Source organism: Xenopus laevis, chromosome 9_10S, assembly GCF_017654675.1.
Source record: "Xenopus laevis strain J_2021 chromosome 9_10S, Xenopus_laevis_v10.1, whole genome shotgun sequence".
NCBI lineage: Eukaryota > Metazoa > Chordata > Amphibia > Anura > Pipidae > Xenopus > Xenopus laevis.
In genome coordinates, this window is record NC_054388.1 from 28715342 (window position 1) to 28734717 (window position 19376).

General features: G+C 39.3%; 1 protein-coding gene across 1 annotated transcript; it reads left to right on the forward strand.

The window, feature by feature from the left end:
- Positions 1-936: 936 nt before the first annotated feature.
- On the forward strand, positions 937-2856 carry nog.S (noggin S homeolog). The gene has a single exon (XM_018240546.2). It carries the CDS (start codon positions 1636-1638, stop codon positions 2302-2304), a length of 669 nt encoding a protein of 222 aa, XP_018096035.1. The 5' UTR covers positions 937-1635; the 3' UTR covers positions 2305-2856.
- Positions 2857-19376: the final 16520 nt, after the last annotated feature.

A 19376-nucleotide genomic window follows, 5' to 3' on the forward strand; every position in this document is an offset into this window, starting at 1 on the left:
GCCAGTCCGACACTGTGCATCTCCCAATGCATTTAGGGTAGTGTAGTTTTTGTTTAAAAATTTGCCCACTGCACAGCATGCAATGGGACTGATATGTGTAGAAGTCGGGAGTTACCAGATGTTGGACTCTGTACCCCAGTCTCCAATCCCTCTCAAGCAATCTCACATTTTTCAGACAATTTTAGGGCAAAAATCTGCTGGCCACCAAAATGTCTAGAAGTTGACCTGTTTTACCAATATTTATTGAAATTGTATATTTATTAGGGTGTCATGGGGCCCCTATACCTCCAGGGCCCCTCTCTGTAGTTACGCCCCCGGTTATGGGCAAATCTGTCCCATTTTGCATAATGAAAAGTGAAAATTTGAAAAAGGCATATTTTCACATATATTCATTTATTTTTTTTAGATTTTTTTTTCACTGCACATATTGTGCTAGTTTTGGGCTGGTTTTGTAGCCAACTTTGGCTAAATTTTAAAATTAGACCTGGCAACCCTAGGGGTTGTTGAGCTTAAGTTTATTCTAACAGATTCGTGTTCCTTTCCCTGCAAGTCAATGGACTGAACCCACCGTGTGGCTGGTGGGGGTTAAGGGTCCACGTTATACTTTCAAGGCGACCAGGCAGCATTTATAATGAGCTGATCTGGAGGGATAGAAGTCTGGTCCGCGAAGCTCACAACTAGCGGTAGAAGTTTCAGGGAAGGGTCAAATGCGGAGTCTGTTCAACATACAGGGCAACTGTATTTGTCATGTGAATATAAAACATCTTTTGTGACAAATATATAACTATTTCGATCGCGTTCAAGCGAGAGGCAGCGGAGCAGGTTTTCCTGCGGAGTTGTAATAGGCCACTGAGGACCAGCAGAGGGCGCTAGAGTCCAGCGGCTGCCGCTCCAGTGTGTCCTATGAAAGACGCGCCCACCGCCGGTCCACCACTCAAGAGACGAGGGAGGTGTCACGCAAGCAACCAACCCTGGCCACGGGCCACCACACTACTTAAACATGAATGACATCACAGCCGTATGGAGCCTGGCTAATAAATCCTAAGTAGCCAGAGGGACGCGCTACAGACTGGCTGTGGTTGCAGGGTGGTTTATCCAGGGCAGAGAGGAGAAGCAGCACATTGCACAGCTCTCACTCCCCCCTATTTCTGTATGGACTGCTCCAAGTGAAAGAGAGTCGCATGGACAGATGTAAGGGAGATCCTGCAACTTTCTCTGGCTGCATCCCTAGCGACGAGATCTGGGAGTCGCTGCGCACAGCTGGCTGATTGCTTGCGACTGCTGCTTTCTACACCACCTTGTCCCGCTGTTTCTTCTTGGAGAGGATCGAGTCTCTGGTTACCATGGTGATGGAGCTGAAAGTGAAGAATATTTAATAGAGAGGGGAGGCTGGAGCTCGCAGGCAGACACCGTGGTGCCACTAAGGACTGTGCGTAAAGGGCGAGCGCATTGGAGACAGACAGGGGCTCCGCTCAACTTTCACTTGACTGCAATGAGAGGGGGGAATCCTGAATCCCCTAAGTGCCCCTGATCCCCCCCCCCCTAAACAATAATTCTTCCTCCTGATGCATTATTGATGATCTCTGGCAAGAAATCGGGAGCAGCCAACTGTTACTTTGTGTATCTGTGTGCAGCATGGATCATTCCCAGTGCCTTGTGACTATATATGCTCTCATGGTCTTCTTGGGACTTAGAATAGACCAGGGGGGCTGCCAACATTATCTGCACATCAGACCGGCTCCTAGTGAAAACCTGCCACTGGTGGACCTTATTGAGCACCCAGATCCCATGTATGATCCCAAGGAGAAGGATCTTAACGAGACCTTGCTGAGGACTTTAATGGTTGGACACTTTGACCCCAACTTTATGGCCATCAACCTGCCGGAGGAGAGGCTTGGAGTGGAGGACCTTGGGGAGTTGGATCTTCTTCTTAGGCAGAAGCCCTTGGGGGCAATGCCAGCGGAAATCAAGGGACTGGAGTTTTACGAGGGGCTTCAGGGCAAAAAGCACAGACTGAGCAAGAAACTCAGGAGAAAGTTGCAGATGTGGCTCTGGTCGCAGACCTTCTGTCCTGTCCTTTACACGTGGAATGACCTAGGGACCAGGTTTTGGCCTCGCTATGTGAAAGTAGGGAGCTGCTATAGTAAGAGGTCTTGTTCTGTGCCAGAGGGCATGGTTTGCAAAGCTGCCAAGTCTATGCATTTGACCATCTTAAGGTGGAGGTGTCAACGCAAGACTCAGCAGAAGTGCGCGTGGATAACCATTCAGTACCCCGTCATTTCCGAGTGCAAATGCTCATGTTGAGACTCTTCTTGGACTAATGCAAACAGACAGTAGCTTCATGGTTCAAGCTTCGTGTTATATGCACTGTAATATGTAGAAATGTATATGTGTGTATATATGGCATTGGTCTAAATTACTATTAAAAGGTCAGTATTATTCTTTTAAATAACAAGTGTCTACTGTATTTCCAACACTATTATCCTGTTTGTGTTTTATTTTAATATTATTATTATTTGCCTTAATGTATCTCTATTTATATCCAAAAAAAGGGCACTTCGCTCGGCGAACCATTTTTTTTAAGAAGAACAAATTTAATAGTTTATTAATATAGAAGCATTTTTTTCCCTTTATGGAAAATGTGCATTTTTTTGACAGACCTCAAAAAGAAAAAAAAATGAATAAAAACCAGAGTAAGATATAATTTTCAGTTTATTGTACATAGAGAGAGAGAACACATTTTGAAAGATGAAAAATGTACTCTTGTAAATGAGAAACTATCTGCTATTTATTCTTTTATTTTTTTTCTCCCCCCCTGTAGAGTGCAGAATAAAAGTAAACCACTAAAATATTAAACTGGCGCTTATCTGTTATGTTCCAAAGTGCTTTTTTTTGGGGGGGGGGGTTCAGCTTTTCTTAACCTGCCTAACAGAACTAATGGCATTGCTGGGTGGCTTGTGCTTGTTCTTGGATTTATATATACAAGTGCCATTTTCTGTGTCTTAAATAGTAATCGGTCTTGTGTTGTAGCTGAAGGCTGAGATGTGGAGGGGTGGGGGTTTGGCCCTTTCATACTGATGTCCTTAGTTTTCTCCTTCTTGACATTTCATTTAGAATAGAACACATGTCTTTCACACCTACCTATGTGGTGGGGCACTGGTGAAACTTGACCCCTGTCCATTGCTTTCCATTTGCACTGCACACAAGTTATCAGCCTTATCCTTGCTTGATCCTACTATTTTTCTTTCAACCCCCCTCCCTCTTACCATCCACATGGTCATATAGTGACTGAGAGTCTTAAAGACACATTGCCAGACAACACAAGTAGCCCTAATCTGTCCTATCTGTGTGCTTGGCAATTGAGATCTAACTGGGTTTCCTGAATAAAGTCACCAGAGAAGGTGTTACTGCTTGGAGATCTGCCTTGTCTATTCCCTTTATCTTGATCTGTGATTAATGGGCAATGAGAGACATCAATAGATGGCCATTCAAGAGGCGTCAGCCCATTGTGAGGCTGTTGCCTTAAATCAACAATCATCAACATGACAAAAGATCCAAGTCATGCAGATAGCAAATGAGGACATCAGAGGAGAGATAGCAAAGGGACTTCTGTTCATTACCTTTGATGGCATGCTAGGGGTTAACTTTATTTGCCTAGGTCTGTCCTGTTGCTGTAATCTTTAGAACTTGGTGAAAGACACGGGTACTATGACTTGTTATTATTACCTTTTTTTTGGGAAGCAAAGAGTTAACGTGTGCAAGAAGGGCAGAAACCTATAGTGCAGATTGCACTTTCCCTTTAACTACAAAGCCTCGTGAATGCAAAAGCAAATAGCAAAATCCAACCGTGTGGCAAGCTGTTAAGGGGCACAGGATTTGGCACACGGAGAGTTAAGCTTGATCCAAGACATACAATTTCATCTGTTGTTTTTCTTTTTGGCTTATATTGGCTGCAGTAAGCGAGCCACGTGGGAATTCCAGCTCTCTGTATATGCTCACGTATTTATCTTGGAGCTCCTCATAACTTTTCAGGTAGTAATGCCTTTCAATGGGAGCTAAACACCTTAGCACCTTTTCTCATTGCACGAGCGGAGATGGGTGTAATGTGGTCCCCTAATGTTAACCTGGACTTCCTTGGATATTTTAAGAAGCCTAGGAACAGGGCTAAACATCCACCAGCAGCCCTCCTGCTGCTGTTACAACTCTCAGCATACTGGGAGTTGTAGTTCAGCTGACTATAGACTTTTGGCAGAATCATCATCTGTGAACCTCTCTTTCTCCTCCAGTCTTGCCTGGGAATACAATATACTTGTAATCCTGTTAACTTCTATGACCTTTAAGGCATTATTAACTCTTTAAGAGAGTTAGCAAAGGGTTAAATTAATTTTAGGGACAAATTGTTAGCTCCAGTACTGAGGAAGATATCTACGTGATCCCTCTTTCTGCAAAGAATGTCCTGCCTACTCACTGAAACCTCATTGTAATAGGATTAAAAGTTTAAATACCTTTCATTTTATGATTTTTTTTTAATTTAATCTTGTGTGGCGCCTGGATGAGATATTCAACTTTTTAAAATATTCCTAATGTGACTCCAGGCAAAGCAAACATGCTCCTAATTTATTTCAAGAAGAAAGAGGATATTCAGGTATCTTGAGTTTATAAACTAGCATCACTATGTATATTTGTTAGAGGCTGACAAATGCCCAAATAGCATGAAAATAAACCATTCATCGCCTTTGACTGTACGCAAAAAAAGACACTATGTTTAGGGCCAAGATTTAAATTTTTTTTTCTTTTTAAAGTTTGTCGAAAAGCCAAAAAAGCAAGTATTTTCGGTACTGGTAAATATGAACCTTATAAATGGGACTCTAGCCAAAAGGCTAAATGTCAACAGAAGTTGCCTATGTGTTGACTGTTTGACAGGGCTATACTCTACTACACACCCTATTGGAATATTCTATGATAGATAGGTATATACACAGGTATGGGACTTGTTATCCAGAATGCTCGGCTCCTGGGGATTTCCGAATAAGGGGTCTTTCTGCAATTTGAATCAGATTAACTAAACCCAATAGGATTGTTTTGCCTCCAAAAAGGGTTAATTCTATGTTAGTTGGGATCGAGTACCATGTACTGTTTTATTATCACAGAGATAAAGGAAATCATTTTTAAAAATGGAAATTATTTAATTAAAATGGGAGTATGAGAGATGGTCTTCCCATAATTTTGAGCTTTCTGTATAATGGGTTTCCAGATATATATATATATATATATATATATATATATAAACAGGACTTCTGCAGGGAAATTTTCAGAATGAAAGGAAGGTCTATGCATTTGCACCGAACTTTTTTATCAACATAACTCCAAGCAATTTAAGGGCTGAACTCCACGGGCGTCTTTCGTCGGATGAGGTTGGAACGGCAACATGCAGGAGACAGGATGGATGTAAATAGAATGGGAGTGAACGAATAGTTGCAGGTAAAAACTACATCCCATCAGACATGACAGTTGTGAACGCAGAAAGCAACTTCATCCGACAGTCTTATCATGTGGAGTTTTTACCTGTGACTTTTCATTCACACACATTCTATTTGGACTAGTTCTATTCTATTTGGAGCCTAGTTTCCCTTCACATACTGGAGGGAAGATTTAATCAGAACAGACCCTGTGTAATGCATCATGGTAGAGGGCAGGATACATGTACATCAAGTACACTACAATGCAGAGAACTGCTGTAAGCCCATAGATACAGTATTAGAGGGCCATTTCATCAGCAGCTGCTATTTCTGTGATTTAATGCCCAGTAGGTGAACTTCAGCCTATAAAGTAATAGCCTAAAACTTTACAGGTGGTAAATGTCTTATAATCAGTTAATCAGGTGATAAAGCATAGTTTATACCCATATGGGGTCCATTACCTGGAACACTTGTGGGGCCTGAGGTTTCTGAATAAAGTTTATTTCCATAATTTGGAGTTTCATTCCTTAAGGCAGGGATCCCCAACCTTTAGAACCTGTGAGCAACATTCAGAAGTAAAAGGAGTTGGGGACCAACACAAGCATGAAAAATGTTCTTGGGGTGCCAAATAAGTGTGATTGGCTATTTAGTAGCCCCTATGTGGATTGTCAACCTACATTGAGACTCTGTTTGGGAGTTCATCTGGTTTTTAAGCAACCAAACTCAAAAATAAGCTCCTGCTTTGAGGCCACTGGGAGCAACATCCAAGGGGTTGGAGAGCAACATGTTGCTCATGAGCTACTGGTTGGGGATCACTGCCTTAAGGCGACTAAAAACATTTATGGATAAAATAAAAATTAAAAAAAAAAAAAAAAAGAATATATATATATATATATATATATATATATCAGGATCAGCACTTGTGAACTAGGGTTCTACCTTACAAGGCGATCCCATAGTTATGCAGCGCTTTCCAACTTTGCTTCAGGTTAGAGCCCACGTGGCGCTCCTCTCTTGTGCTGTTCCGGTAACTAAAGGTTGCATAACTATGGGATCACCTTGTAAGGTAGAACCCTAGCGCACAAGTGCTAATCCTGATTTAGGCTGACGCTCTCACAGCCTCAAAGCAACAATGGCGATTTGAGACTTTGGATGTTACCCTCACCGAACTGTTATATAGAGGGGACCACCGGGAATACGAACTCCAAGATTTCGACGGCCAAAATTAGTATGTACAATATATCTATTAAAAAGGATTTCTTTTTTGCGCTGGCACAGTTCAGCCCTCAAGCCTGAACAATAGTTGCCAGTAGACAGAAGCCTTCCGGTCTTGCAAGATAATATATATAGATTTTTTGTTTGTACTAAATGCAACCTCTTGCTATGTGGGCGCCCACACTGGGGATCAGGTGTTTACTTGATATTATATCACTGGCGTCTATATACACACACGCTTTTCACTTATATATTTCTGGCACACACGCTGACTGTCTAGTATGCTGACACAGTGTCTAAATGCTTATTAAGGCCCAAGTAGTCACTTAGTATTAATACACAAGCTTTATTATAAATTTTTGGTGGTTATTTTGTAATACTGACACTGTGGCTCATGATTGGCACATTTAATTTGCTGGGGATTTGTTTCAATCACTGATTTGGCAACACGTCACAAACACACCCCCTGCTGGTCACACCCCCACTTGTCTTTGCTTGTATATTAACCATTGTTTGTTGTGTTGTGGACACTTTGAGAAAGGCTGGTGTTCCAGCCGAAACTTTAGTAGTTGTTGTGCCTAAATAAAACATTTTTTGATTATTTGTAAGACCTGCGAGTGCGCCTACTTGAGGACGACATATATTCTACATTCAAAGGATAGCACGCAGGCAGTCAGTTACAGCTTTTTCGCGAGTGCCGATATCCCAATAGAACAAATATATATATATATATATATATATATATATATATATATATATATTTTGTACCAATAACTTGGATTCATGCTAATCTAACTACTACCATACAGCTCAAGGTACTATTTTATAATTCCAGGAACCCAAACATTAAGGAATATAAATATTTAAGCAAATATATATATCAAAATAACACATAGGTATGGCCCCTGGGTTTCCTTTTGCTGTACTGCAACCTAGCGATGGCTGGGTCTCCTTTGTCTATTGTTATGACCCTGGATGGAATGTTGGTCCTAGTCCAGAAACTTAGGGACTAAGCTTCAACTATACTTGTGATTTTCTTCCTTTTTTACTAGCACCCTATACTACGCATCAACCCATACAACTACAAACATGCTCTTTCTACCTCCAGCCTATTACATTCTGCCCTAGAGAATGGCTCTTGGCCTCAATCAGGCTTTAGCTTAGATAACCCTTATGTTTCTGCTTTTCTTTATTGCAACTCTTTGTTTGACTTGAAACAATCCTGTGTCTGAACACTGTGGGGTTGGATGTGTCCTGGAGGGTTTACCTGGAAATCTCCAGTCTACACATCTGGCTTTTTCTTCGGACACCTCAGCTGTACAAGATGTATCACTCTATCTTGTTTTCTTGGGTCTCTCACTATCTCCAGGCAATCTATTTACAGAAGGTTTTGTCTTAAGTTGAAACTTGTCCTAAGGAACATGTTTTTTCTCATTCCTTTGGGCCTGCCTTGGAGCTTCCACCTTTACTAGAAGAACCTGGAGATTGGAGCTGAAGACTTACACTGTGACAGGCCAGGATCCTCATCTGCAGTCTCATTGGACTCACTCCTAAAGATCCATATGAATACAATGGGTATCTATTTTCAGCTATGAAATCTTAAAGTTAAAGATCCCATGGTGGTCCCATTCTTCTCGACCAAGAATTCCAGGGTCTTAATATGAGGCTTCTTGATCATGAAAGTAACAGTTTCCTCCAGGACAGGATCCTTTGTATTTCATAGATGCTAGGGCAGTGTAAAGACCCAACAGGCTTGATCAGTAGTTATTGGCTCTTTTGCGCCACCCCATAAAACAACATCAGGATTGAAGCAGCAAATATGAATATGATGCATATACAGTGGATATTGCTGGCACTATAGCTTTAAGCCCCAAGATTAAGAAGTAGAAAAGGGGGCACAAGTTGCCCACATGCCACTGAAAATAGCAAACCACTGCAATTTTAACTGAAGGCCAATTAAGGAAACTGTCGGCACCCAGCACACCTGGATATATGGAAGACCTATTTCTGATTCTTTATGTATGCAGTTTTATTTTAAGCTTGTTATAAGGGGTTTGATGAATTACAAAGCAGGGTTTAAATCTGAATAATTCTAAGAATCTAAGAATCCCGTTTTCCAACACCTGGTGATTTGAGTGACATTTGTTCCTTAGGGTATGTTTATTTAGGGTATGTTTATCTTTAGGGTAGGATTTATTTAAAAAACTTTGTGATAACTTTCTTTTTTTAAGTGCCAGTGATCTCTTGAGACCATAGAAGGGAAATAACCTTGCCAATTGCATTACGTTTACTGATTAGGGGAGGCTCATTCCGAACATAATTCTCGATCCTTCAAGTCGGCACCATTTTGTTAATTAGAAACTACGATTCTTCTTACTGGGTCTTTGTGTCAAAACAAGAAACTCTCAACCAATTATCCTGCACCAAAGCACCCCCTTAGCTAGCACTTAGAGATAATTTCATCTGCTTCAGTTATTTCATCCCTCTAACTGATTTATTAGAGAAAAGCCATCATTACAAAAGTTATATTAAAAAAAATAAATTTAGTGCCTGTAGTAATCTTACGGCAATGTACGGAAAGTCATTATTGTAAAACCCAGTTGGAAAACCTGTTTCTTTCAGTGACGGCCATTAATTTTTCTTAATGCTATTTCATTTTGTTAGTGATGTACAAACGTACAACAAAAAACATTTTTGCAAAAAAAGTTTTTGAATAATTTTTTTGTAATAAAAAATAAAAATAAAAAAAAGCTGTTTCTGAAAATGAAGGGAAAGCAGCAGTGAAAAACAACTGATTTGTGAAACGACTGCTTGCTTGCTTACAGAAGTTTCTTCTCATGCATGGTTGTGCGTTTGATTGGGCAGTTTGGCCAATTTTGACCATACAGTTGCAGATAACCCTGTGATCCTAGTGGATTGAAGACTTTCTGTCTAACTGCCCCATTTTGCCTGCCAAAAGATTATCAAAAGCACACAAAAAGAGTCAATGTGGTTTTTTTTCTCAGGCCAAATACATTGGAATCAATGATAATTTTTTCTTGTGCTGAATATATTGAGGTTATAAGTAGATTTGTGTTTTTCCTCCTAGTCTTTCTGCATTGCCAAGGATCACCTTTTCTCATGCATTTGCCCTATTTCTGCCATCAGAATACAAAGAAGCACTAGATACTGTTAGATAATGGCATGTTTTAAAGGGATTGCTCTCCTTTAACTTTTAGTATGATGTAGAGAGTGATATTCTTAAACAACTGACTTTGATTTTTAATTTAATTTTGCGTTATTTAGCTTTTTATTCAGCAGCTCTCCAATTTGCAATTTGCAATTTGATCTGATTGCTAGGGACTAATTTAACCTAGGGACCAATTTTAACTAGTAACCAGGTAACCGTTTGAAAGAGGCACAGGAGAGGAGAGGCCTAAATAGAAAGATAAGTGATAAAAAGTAACATTAACAATATAATTGTAACCTCACAGAGCAGTCATTTGTGTCTGCTGAGGACAGTGACCCCATTTGAAAGCTGGAAAAAGTCAGAAGAGCAAAGCAAATAATTAAAAACTATACCAAATAAAAAATAAAGACCAATTAAAAAATAGGCCATTTCAAAACCTGAAGGTGAACTTGCCTTTAAGGCAATAACATTATTATAGGAAGTTAAGTTAATCTTCTATGAGGACTGAATCTGTATGATAGCTTCAGTGGGGTGCGCATCCAGAGACAAGCTGAAATGCCAGTCTGGGGAACTGCAGAGAAAAATACTAATACAAATATTGAAAAATATTGTACATAATCCATAAGAATGGGAGGCATTATAAATAATTTAATTATTAATACAACATATTCTTATGTATTATGTACAGAGAACTTTGGGCCGCTAATGTGCAGCTGTATGCCCACAAGAGCATATTCTATACTACAATAGACCTGCCGGGTTCCTTCACAAGGTGAAAGAGATGGAAATAATCAAAATGAGCAGGAATAATACATGGCAAAAGAAATTTTTTATGTGCAAGTAAAATGTAGGGCCTTTGCAGGATTTCAGAATTGCACTGGAAGGTGACAGGTTTGTTTCAAGACATTTTTTGGAACTGCAGAACTGGCTCTTATACTGCCCCCTTCAGGCAATCAGAGGGCAAAAATGTTGTGTGCATGTATTTGTATGTGCATGCAAAAAACAAATAAACCCAAAATGTATTCAGAGAGTACACTATATTATAAAATTGATCCTGCTATATGTGGGCTATAGAAAATGGAGCTACAGGCAGAGGCCAGGAGACAGAGCCCAAGGCAGAGATACGCCTTGACAACCATAGTCTTTGCGGCGATTAAAGGGATTGTGGTTCCAGTACCGAGCCAAGCCAGTTAGGTGTGCTTGGCAACCAGGCTGCTCCCCTTGCACGTGCTCTGACAACATGGTGGCAGGAATGACCAGTCAGCGGTGGGGGGACAAGGGCCTAGGGTAGGCAACAGATGCGTTACGTGCCTAGTGCCCCCCTGCTTCTTCTGCCTAACCCTTGTTCCGACATTGTGTGGTTCCCTTCCTGATTTGAAAAGAGGTAAGGTTTGCTAGTTTGCAAGAAGTCTTTGGGGCATTATATATATCATTTTATGTGTAAGACTTTTTTTATGTTTGGACTTAATAATGGTGATCCTAAGTATCCTAATGCCCTGTGATCTCTGAACTTGCATATGAGCATCTGGGTGGACACTAGAAAAGAGACTTCATTGGGAGAGTATTATTCTCACTCAAACACTGTGTCTCTGTTGCCCTGCTAAATTCCTTCCCTTGCCCACGAGAATATACTGGTGCCACTAATATGATGGTATGGGTTGGATCCTACAATGGCATTTTGTGGGTTAGTGTCAGGTGCAGGTTTTGGTTTTGTGAGTCAAGCTTAAGTATGAGTTAATGTTTTCCTGGCTCACACATCACTTGTGACTGCACAGCAAGTTTGCAACAGTATAAGATACGGTAAGACTTTATATCAGTATTTCCCAATCTGAAACCCTGCAGTTGCCCCACACTCAACCCACCCAGATATTTTGAAGTCTCCTAGATTTTTGGTGGGATGTATCCAAGTATGGTCGGGCAGTGGCCAAAAAAACTACCAGATATCTCTACTGCTGGGCCTGACTTCTCTGCAGTTGCCCAAGTGTCCTGCAATTAATCCATAAGCAAACGATTTTTGGGAAAAACACCAAGTGGTTTTACTGTCAAAACACTTTTACTCTCAGTTTACTCAATATACTAATTTTGCATACAATACAGTACTTAATTTACATACAAACACTTGTGAGCTGAAAGGCCTAGCAGTCTGCAAAGACTGAATTGGCATATCCGATCGCCTGTGTATGACCAACTTTACTCTAACAACCAGACCCTTCTCTGACTGGTGTATACATCTCAACAGGAAAGTATTTTTAGTAATTTGCTTGTATATTCTCCAGCCTTTAAAGATTTACTGCTTTTGAGCTTCTACTTTTGGCCAAATAAAGGGATGGCAACCTTTTTTTATATGACGTCTGTTATATTATTGTTTCAAGTGCCTCAAGTAGGTTTTGTCTTCACTAATGCAGTTACATATATCATGTGACACATTTAGCTGGAACAGTGGGTAAATGATTGAGCCTCTATTCTAGGGTCTCCAACTTTTGTGTGTGAAAAAAATACTGGCCTTCCTATAATTGATAACTTTCTTCATTATAACTAAGGTTGGCAACATATTATTTGTACCATATGAACTGCTAAAATACTGGCTAACTGGCAAACTTTGGAAGCATGAAATGACATTTAATATGTTTTCTTGTTGCAATATTCATGCATACCCATTGTAATAAGGAAACTATTGGGCCATTGTGTTTTAGGCTGGGAAACTCTTCACTTGCTTATGTATTCTGAAACCCATACTGAAAATCCTAAAAAAACACCTCTGCCAGAATGCTTGATAAAACTTTATAGATGACAATTACACATAAACCAAGTAAAAGCAAAATTATAAGGTAAATTTAACAGAAACATTTTTGTCTAAAAAAAGGCAAAACCCCATTTCCTACTGCATTTGAATATATTGAAGATTCTTGTCTTTCATTACAAGAAAGAATCCTTGTGCAGCTTTAAAATATAAAGGTATCTATGGGAAGAACCCCTTTTGTTCAATGCCCTTCCTCATACAAATGGAATTGCATCTATGACAGATGCTGGCACTCTTGAACAGGTCTGGATAGAGAAATCATGTAGATAGGCATATTATTTGCTCTATGTGCCTAAAAGGTCAACACCTTGTGCACCACAAGCCTTAATGGAACCATAAATTAGTTCCTGATAGGGTGAGCTTGATTATAACTTCATGATGTAGCTGTCAATTAATACTAATGTCATTAACAGGGGTAATATAAAAAAAAAACCCTTAGTGCAGTTACTCAGATATTCACAGCATCCATTTTGGATCTATTCAAGATCTTGAATTAAAAAAGCATGTTTTGAAGGAGAAACTGTAATCACAATAACAAATTAAATAATGTTGAAGGTGGCTCATAAAGTTGTGTGACCTTATTAGTTTACCTTGTTATATTGTCTCTTCAGTACGACTTTGTGGCTAACCGCTACAATACTAAAATTATAATTAGCTGCTTTTCTCAACAACGTACTGCCATGCTTTACATCTGCTTGTCTATCATAAACAATGTGTAATGAAAAAGTATACAGTGAAAATGTTTGCATCTGATCAGTATAGTTGCTACCTGTGATCCATATCATGCAAATATCTCATCATGGAGATCACTAGTCCAATGGTGTCAATGTAAGTATTCCTGTAATCCTGTCTCTAGATAGTTAAAATGTAACCAGAATGCAGTGCTTGTGCATTGCAATGTTTAAATGAAGGCTAATGAGAAGACCTGTGTGTATTCAGATGTCAATCACCAGTTTCCATGTCTGGTTCTCTTCATCCAGTAGCCCAGGCATGAAAGACCAGTAGTTATTTAACACCTATAGATGTGTATCTAAGAACAAGGATGTTTCATGACATCATTTGGAACTTGGAACTGACAGAACAACATGTCATCATTCCATACATTGGACCCATAAAGGCTCCTCGTCATTATAGCTGTCAACACCGAACTTCAAAAATAGAAAAGCAGTATTTTAAAAATTGTGTTTTTGTCATGCATTTAAATCGAGGGGCAAAGGATACTTAAATTCCTGGTGATAGGTCTTGGAAAGTATTAGGAAAATGATGCAAATCGGACAATTCACCAAACAGAAAGTCTAAGACTTGTGCAGAATTATGGCACATACTTACATTAACACTTACACACAATCTCATAAATTCACTCCTGCTATTTATACAGCAACCCCCGCTGAGGTCATTTGGTGTTGAAATTTATTATTTAATGTCTCTCTCTTGACATCAATGCAGGCTTTGTAGCACTCTAAGAATATCTAGAAATGTGGTTAGTTTCATTTTAATTCATCTCGACATTTTTCTATAGATGTAAAAAAGAAAAAAGTAAAGTACTCACAAGAATCTGACACAGTGTCTTTGACAGAAAATAGAAAAGAAAATGGTACACTTGGAGAACTCTCCTAATGCTACATAGCTAAAAACATGAGTCTGTGTATTCTGCGGTACTCTCAATTGCAAGTTATTTTATTAATACATAGTTTGGTTTGTAAAGGTGTCCTGTTAATTTGATTAGTTCTGGTTGCTGGCACCATTTTGTACTGGAAGTGACACCATGGTTTATGTAGTTTTTTAAAAGTAAATAATGAAAAACTTCACACAGTGGTGTAACTACAGTGCACTGCACTGCCCCCCCTATCCACAAAAAAAGTTTGTTGGGTCCAGGCACACAACGAGCCCCTGCCTCGCCACCTGCCCACTCCCTCCCCTTGCGTTCTGGATAGAGGCCAGGGAGGAGGATTTCTCAATATGCTTCCTCTATAGTTATGCCACTGACTTCACCTTTCCTTGCTCAATAAAGGTTCTAGAATTAGGATGTGCCAAAACCTATCCTCCTTTGTCCCTGGCATAATTTGTTATAAGAGACTTTCTTTTGGTTTAGGAGAGATACTTAAGCTGGCTCTCAATACACTGCAAGCTCCACTTAACATTGGTAGACTTGCACTACTCAACTTTGACAAATATTTTCTTGCTAGCCAGCTAGTTTATAGCATATTGGTGGCTGATTCTGACGCTGGGAAATCAGTCTCTTTTTCTAGAGGCTGCCATAGTTGGCTCACTGGATGCACCATCTAAATGTTGGTCTGTCACCATGGTATAAGTTGACACTTCCCATTAAGTCAGTGGTAAAATCATCTGAGAAACCATTAAAAATAACACAACATAAGAAGGCAGTATGGTCTAAGTGAACACCCTTATTTGTAATGTTCCAGATATGAATTGCTGTAGGGATCAAAAATCTAAGTGGTAAGGTATTAAATCGAAAAAAGTAAACAATAATGGTGTGATGTCCCTGAATGGTTCGTGTAATGTAGAAATTATGCCCATGAACTTTTGACAATTTCAGAGACAGATACATACAAACCAAATTTATTAGCCATGACAGGCTAACTGGGATATAACCAGGGATTCTCAGACTAATTTTTAAAGTGTTTAAATACTAGTGCTGACCCTCACCAATATATTATCTCCGAGCCTAAGTCTTTTGTGCATCATGGGAACTATGACTCAACTCCTCTATTTAACTATGCCAAAAAAAACAATGCTACTAAAATGAAAATCAATGAACTTCAAACACTAAACTTCTGGAAGAAAACTAATCAATTACTCTTTAACTAAGCAAATAATTGTCTACATTACCTAAGGTGCCCTGTCAAATTCAAGGCAATTTGGGGGTGCGTGGGTTGGGACCCAATAACGATGCTGAGTACACCACCATTTGCATTGTTTTACCTTAGCTCATCCATGCCCCCTTTCCCTTTTCTCTTCCTTTGTTTTCTTTCTTTCTCTTCTTTCACTTCTTTCTATCTTATGGGGAATGTGTTCCCTTGCTGTATTGTTTTTAGTTTGCCTCACTACAAAATGCTAAAAAAACTTTTTAGAAAAAACATTAAAACAAATTTAGGGTCACAGTTTTCTTGGGCTTTAGATGTGTACAAACGTTTAGCAGGTATTTCTATGCCAAAGTGCAATAACCCTTATCTCCAAACCTCCAAAAAAGTTTTAACAGCAGCACATAAGTGATGACCAGCTTTTGACTCTCCAACTTTAAATGACTTGAAATTCCCATCATTGTCTAATAAGGGTCTCCGTTCTGCTATTAATTGAGGTTCTGGAATAGTTGTCAATCATAGCTGGAGTCACATACATATTTAATCCCTGTTATACCCCTTAATGAAAGAATTACTATTGGTACTTTACAAACATTGAAAAAGAACCCCATTGCCTAACACTTTTAACTGAATTTGCACAGATATTTACTGCTCTCTTCGGGCAGGACGTTCCTAGCCAGGTTCAGACGTCTGTGCTCGCCTGTGGCTCAAATTGAAGTCACAGTTTACAGACTCCGTTTGCTGGCATTCACACTAGGATTTGAGAAGCTTCACTCCTGTCTGTTCATTCATTTTTAACAACTCATCTTTGCTCAATTAAGTCATTGAATCATACAGTAGTTATTCATACGTATATTTATAGAACCCTGATTGGTTTAGAAGCCTTATCTACCTCCAGGCCAAATTTCTCACCTCTCTGCAACTAAGTGTGTTCAGTTTAGAGCAAACAAACAGCGCTTTATGTATTTTGAAGAAAACTACTTCATTTCGAAATGATTGCCCAGCAGTTAGTGCCACAGACACTTGCTAAGTGTGGTTACTTCAACCTTGTGGTCTGTGACTCTCAGCTGCCTATATTATCTTCACATTTAAGCATATTTTTCTAGGAAAGTCTCGACGGCAAATTTTGTTTGCTGTTTCCCCATCCATCTTTCCTTACAGGGCTCGGAGTGGTATCTGTGAAATAAATCTTTCGAAAGGGGATTAAGGAATCTATTCAAAGTCTATCTAAAAGCATTTGACAGCCTACTTGCTGTATTTACATCCAAGATAAATAATATCTCAGGGTAAATTACATGTATTTACACCTTGTTTGGAAGGAAATAGATCGAAAGGTAACTTTGGGCAAGCCCTTAGATTTATCTTCTTCTCTTCTCCCTTAGTGAAAGGCAAACATCTTAGTCATGATTTCTACATTTACTGCCAGGTTTATCATTACTGCCTCCTAGATTATTCTAACACAGAACAATGTGCTTTACTGTAAAAAAACAAATAAGGAAGAAAAGCAAGGGCACCCTATAACCCAGTGATCCCCAAACAGTGGCTTGATAGCAACATGTTGCTCACAACCCAGTGCTAAATGGCTGAAATACCTACTAAAACAAGAAAATTTACATAGCTTTCAAAATACAGAATTCAGAAATCATATTCATCATATTTTTTTTAACTACAACAAATTTAAAATTATTTGAAAAGCTCAATATTTCTAGTACAGGTATGGGACCTGTTATCCAGAATGCTCGGGACCTGGGGCTTTCCACATAATGGATCTTTCTTTAATTTGGGTCTTCATACGTAGGGGCAGATTTAGTAAGGGTCGAAGTGAATTTTCGAAATTAAAAACTTCGAATTTCAACCAATTTTTTGGGTACTTTGACCATCGAATAGGCCTAAATTCGACTTTGATTCAAAGTAAAAAATTTCGACTTCGAAAATCGAAGTACTGTCTTTTTAAAAAAGTTTGACTTCGACACTTCGCCATTTTAAACCTGCCGAATTGCTATGTTAGCCTATTGGGACCTCCTAGAACCCATAGCCAACATTTGGCTAAGTCTTTAGAAGTCGAAGGAAAATCGTTCGATCAATTGATGAAATCTTTCCAAGGATTTCATCGAACGATTTTCATTCGACCAAATTTGCCTAAATTTGATAAAAAAAAACTTAGACTTCCACATTCGAAGTCGAAGTAATCCAATTAGATGGTCGAATTTCAAAGTATTTTCCACTTCGAAATTCGACCCTTGATAAATCTGTCCCCTAAAGTGTAGTAGAAAATCATATAAACATTAAATAAACCCAATAGGCTGGTTTTGCTTCTAATAATAATACTATTTTAGTTTGGCTCATATACAAGGTACTGGTTTATTACTACAGAGAAAAAAGCAAATCATTTTTAAAAATTTGGACTATTTGGATAAGATGGAGTCTATGAAAGACAGCGTTCCTGTAATTCTGAGCTTTCTGGATAGCAGGTTTCCCGATAACGGATCCTATACCTTTACCCATACCAAATTTGAAGAGTCATGGCTTCTAAGATTTTATAATCATAGCACAAATATTACGCATACTTTTAGATTTCAGGTCAAAAAATGCCGCTAGCAGTAAGGTGACTCTAGAAAAAACATATATATATATATATATATATATATATATATATATATATATATATATATATATATATATATATATATATATATATATATATATATATATATACAAATAAAAGAAGTCCTCTGCACTCAACCCATTATGAATATATTTAAGACAGACATTTGGTGCATACTGCTACTGAAAAATGCCTTACCCTTTAAACAAGTAGCAAACCAGGTACACTGTAGCACACCACACTTGAAGATCAGTGCATCAAATTTTCTTTATTGGCCCAAACAAAGTAGATACATGCAAGGCAACGTTTCGGACCCCACTGGGCCCTTTCTCAAGCCTGTCTGTGACCTATACAACACACAGTGATATAGTGTAGGAAAAAGGAGGGAAGGGGGGGAGGGATGTTGTGGGTGTAAGGTAATTAAGTGAAAAGCATGTTCAGTCCAGTAAAATGTCTGTAGTTAGTCCTTCAGACTCTCCATTTATCCTCCATTTGTTTAAAGTCCAGAATATCAAATAAATTGAAAAAGTCGAAAAAATGAAAAAAATTTAAAAATCCATTCAATTCCCAATGTGTTTAGCAAGTGAAAAAATATATATACATATAGAATACATCTGTTTCTATTCTCATAGAGCGGGTACCTCTGAGACGCTGCATATTGCATTTCCCTAGACGTACTCCATGTCATTACGTTACGGGATAGCCCCTCCTCCCTGCTCCCATTAGAAGGAACCTCCCCAAGCCTTTAAAAGGCCAACCACACCCACCTACCGGCGTCTTTTTTTCCCTTCTCTTATGCTCTTGGCTTTGTTCTCTGAACAAATGCCTCAATCATTAGAAGCAAATTTTTGTTTTTTCTCTTTTTATGCCTAGGAAAGCATTAGGCCTGCCCCAAGGGCGTCCTAGGGACAGGGGTTTTGGTCCATGGGACCTTTTTTCCCCCCAGCACACTACCTCAGACCTGGAGTCTTCTGAACTTCAGCTCTTGAATCAGGTAAGGCACTGAGGTGCAATGTTTGCTACTCCTTGTCTTCCTGTATTTCAGTTGCCTTCCCGTATTGCTATCAAGAGCATTGGGTGGCAGGTGCTTGTCCCCCCATTCGTGTGCCCTCCCGACCTGCCCAGAGGGCGTCCGGCGGCACTGGTGTATGTGGCCCCTACACCCCATTTTTACAGATGGGCGAGGGAGGTGGCAGTTAGTTTAGGCGAATTAGTTAGGGGCCTGAACCTTACTGCCCCCTGTTACCTTTGTTTTATTTTTGTTTTAATGGGGGCAGGTCATGGCCAACTGCCTCCCTCAACAGAC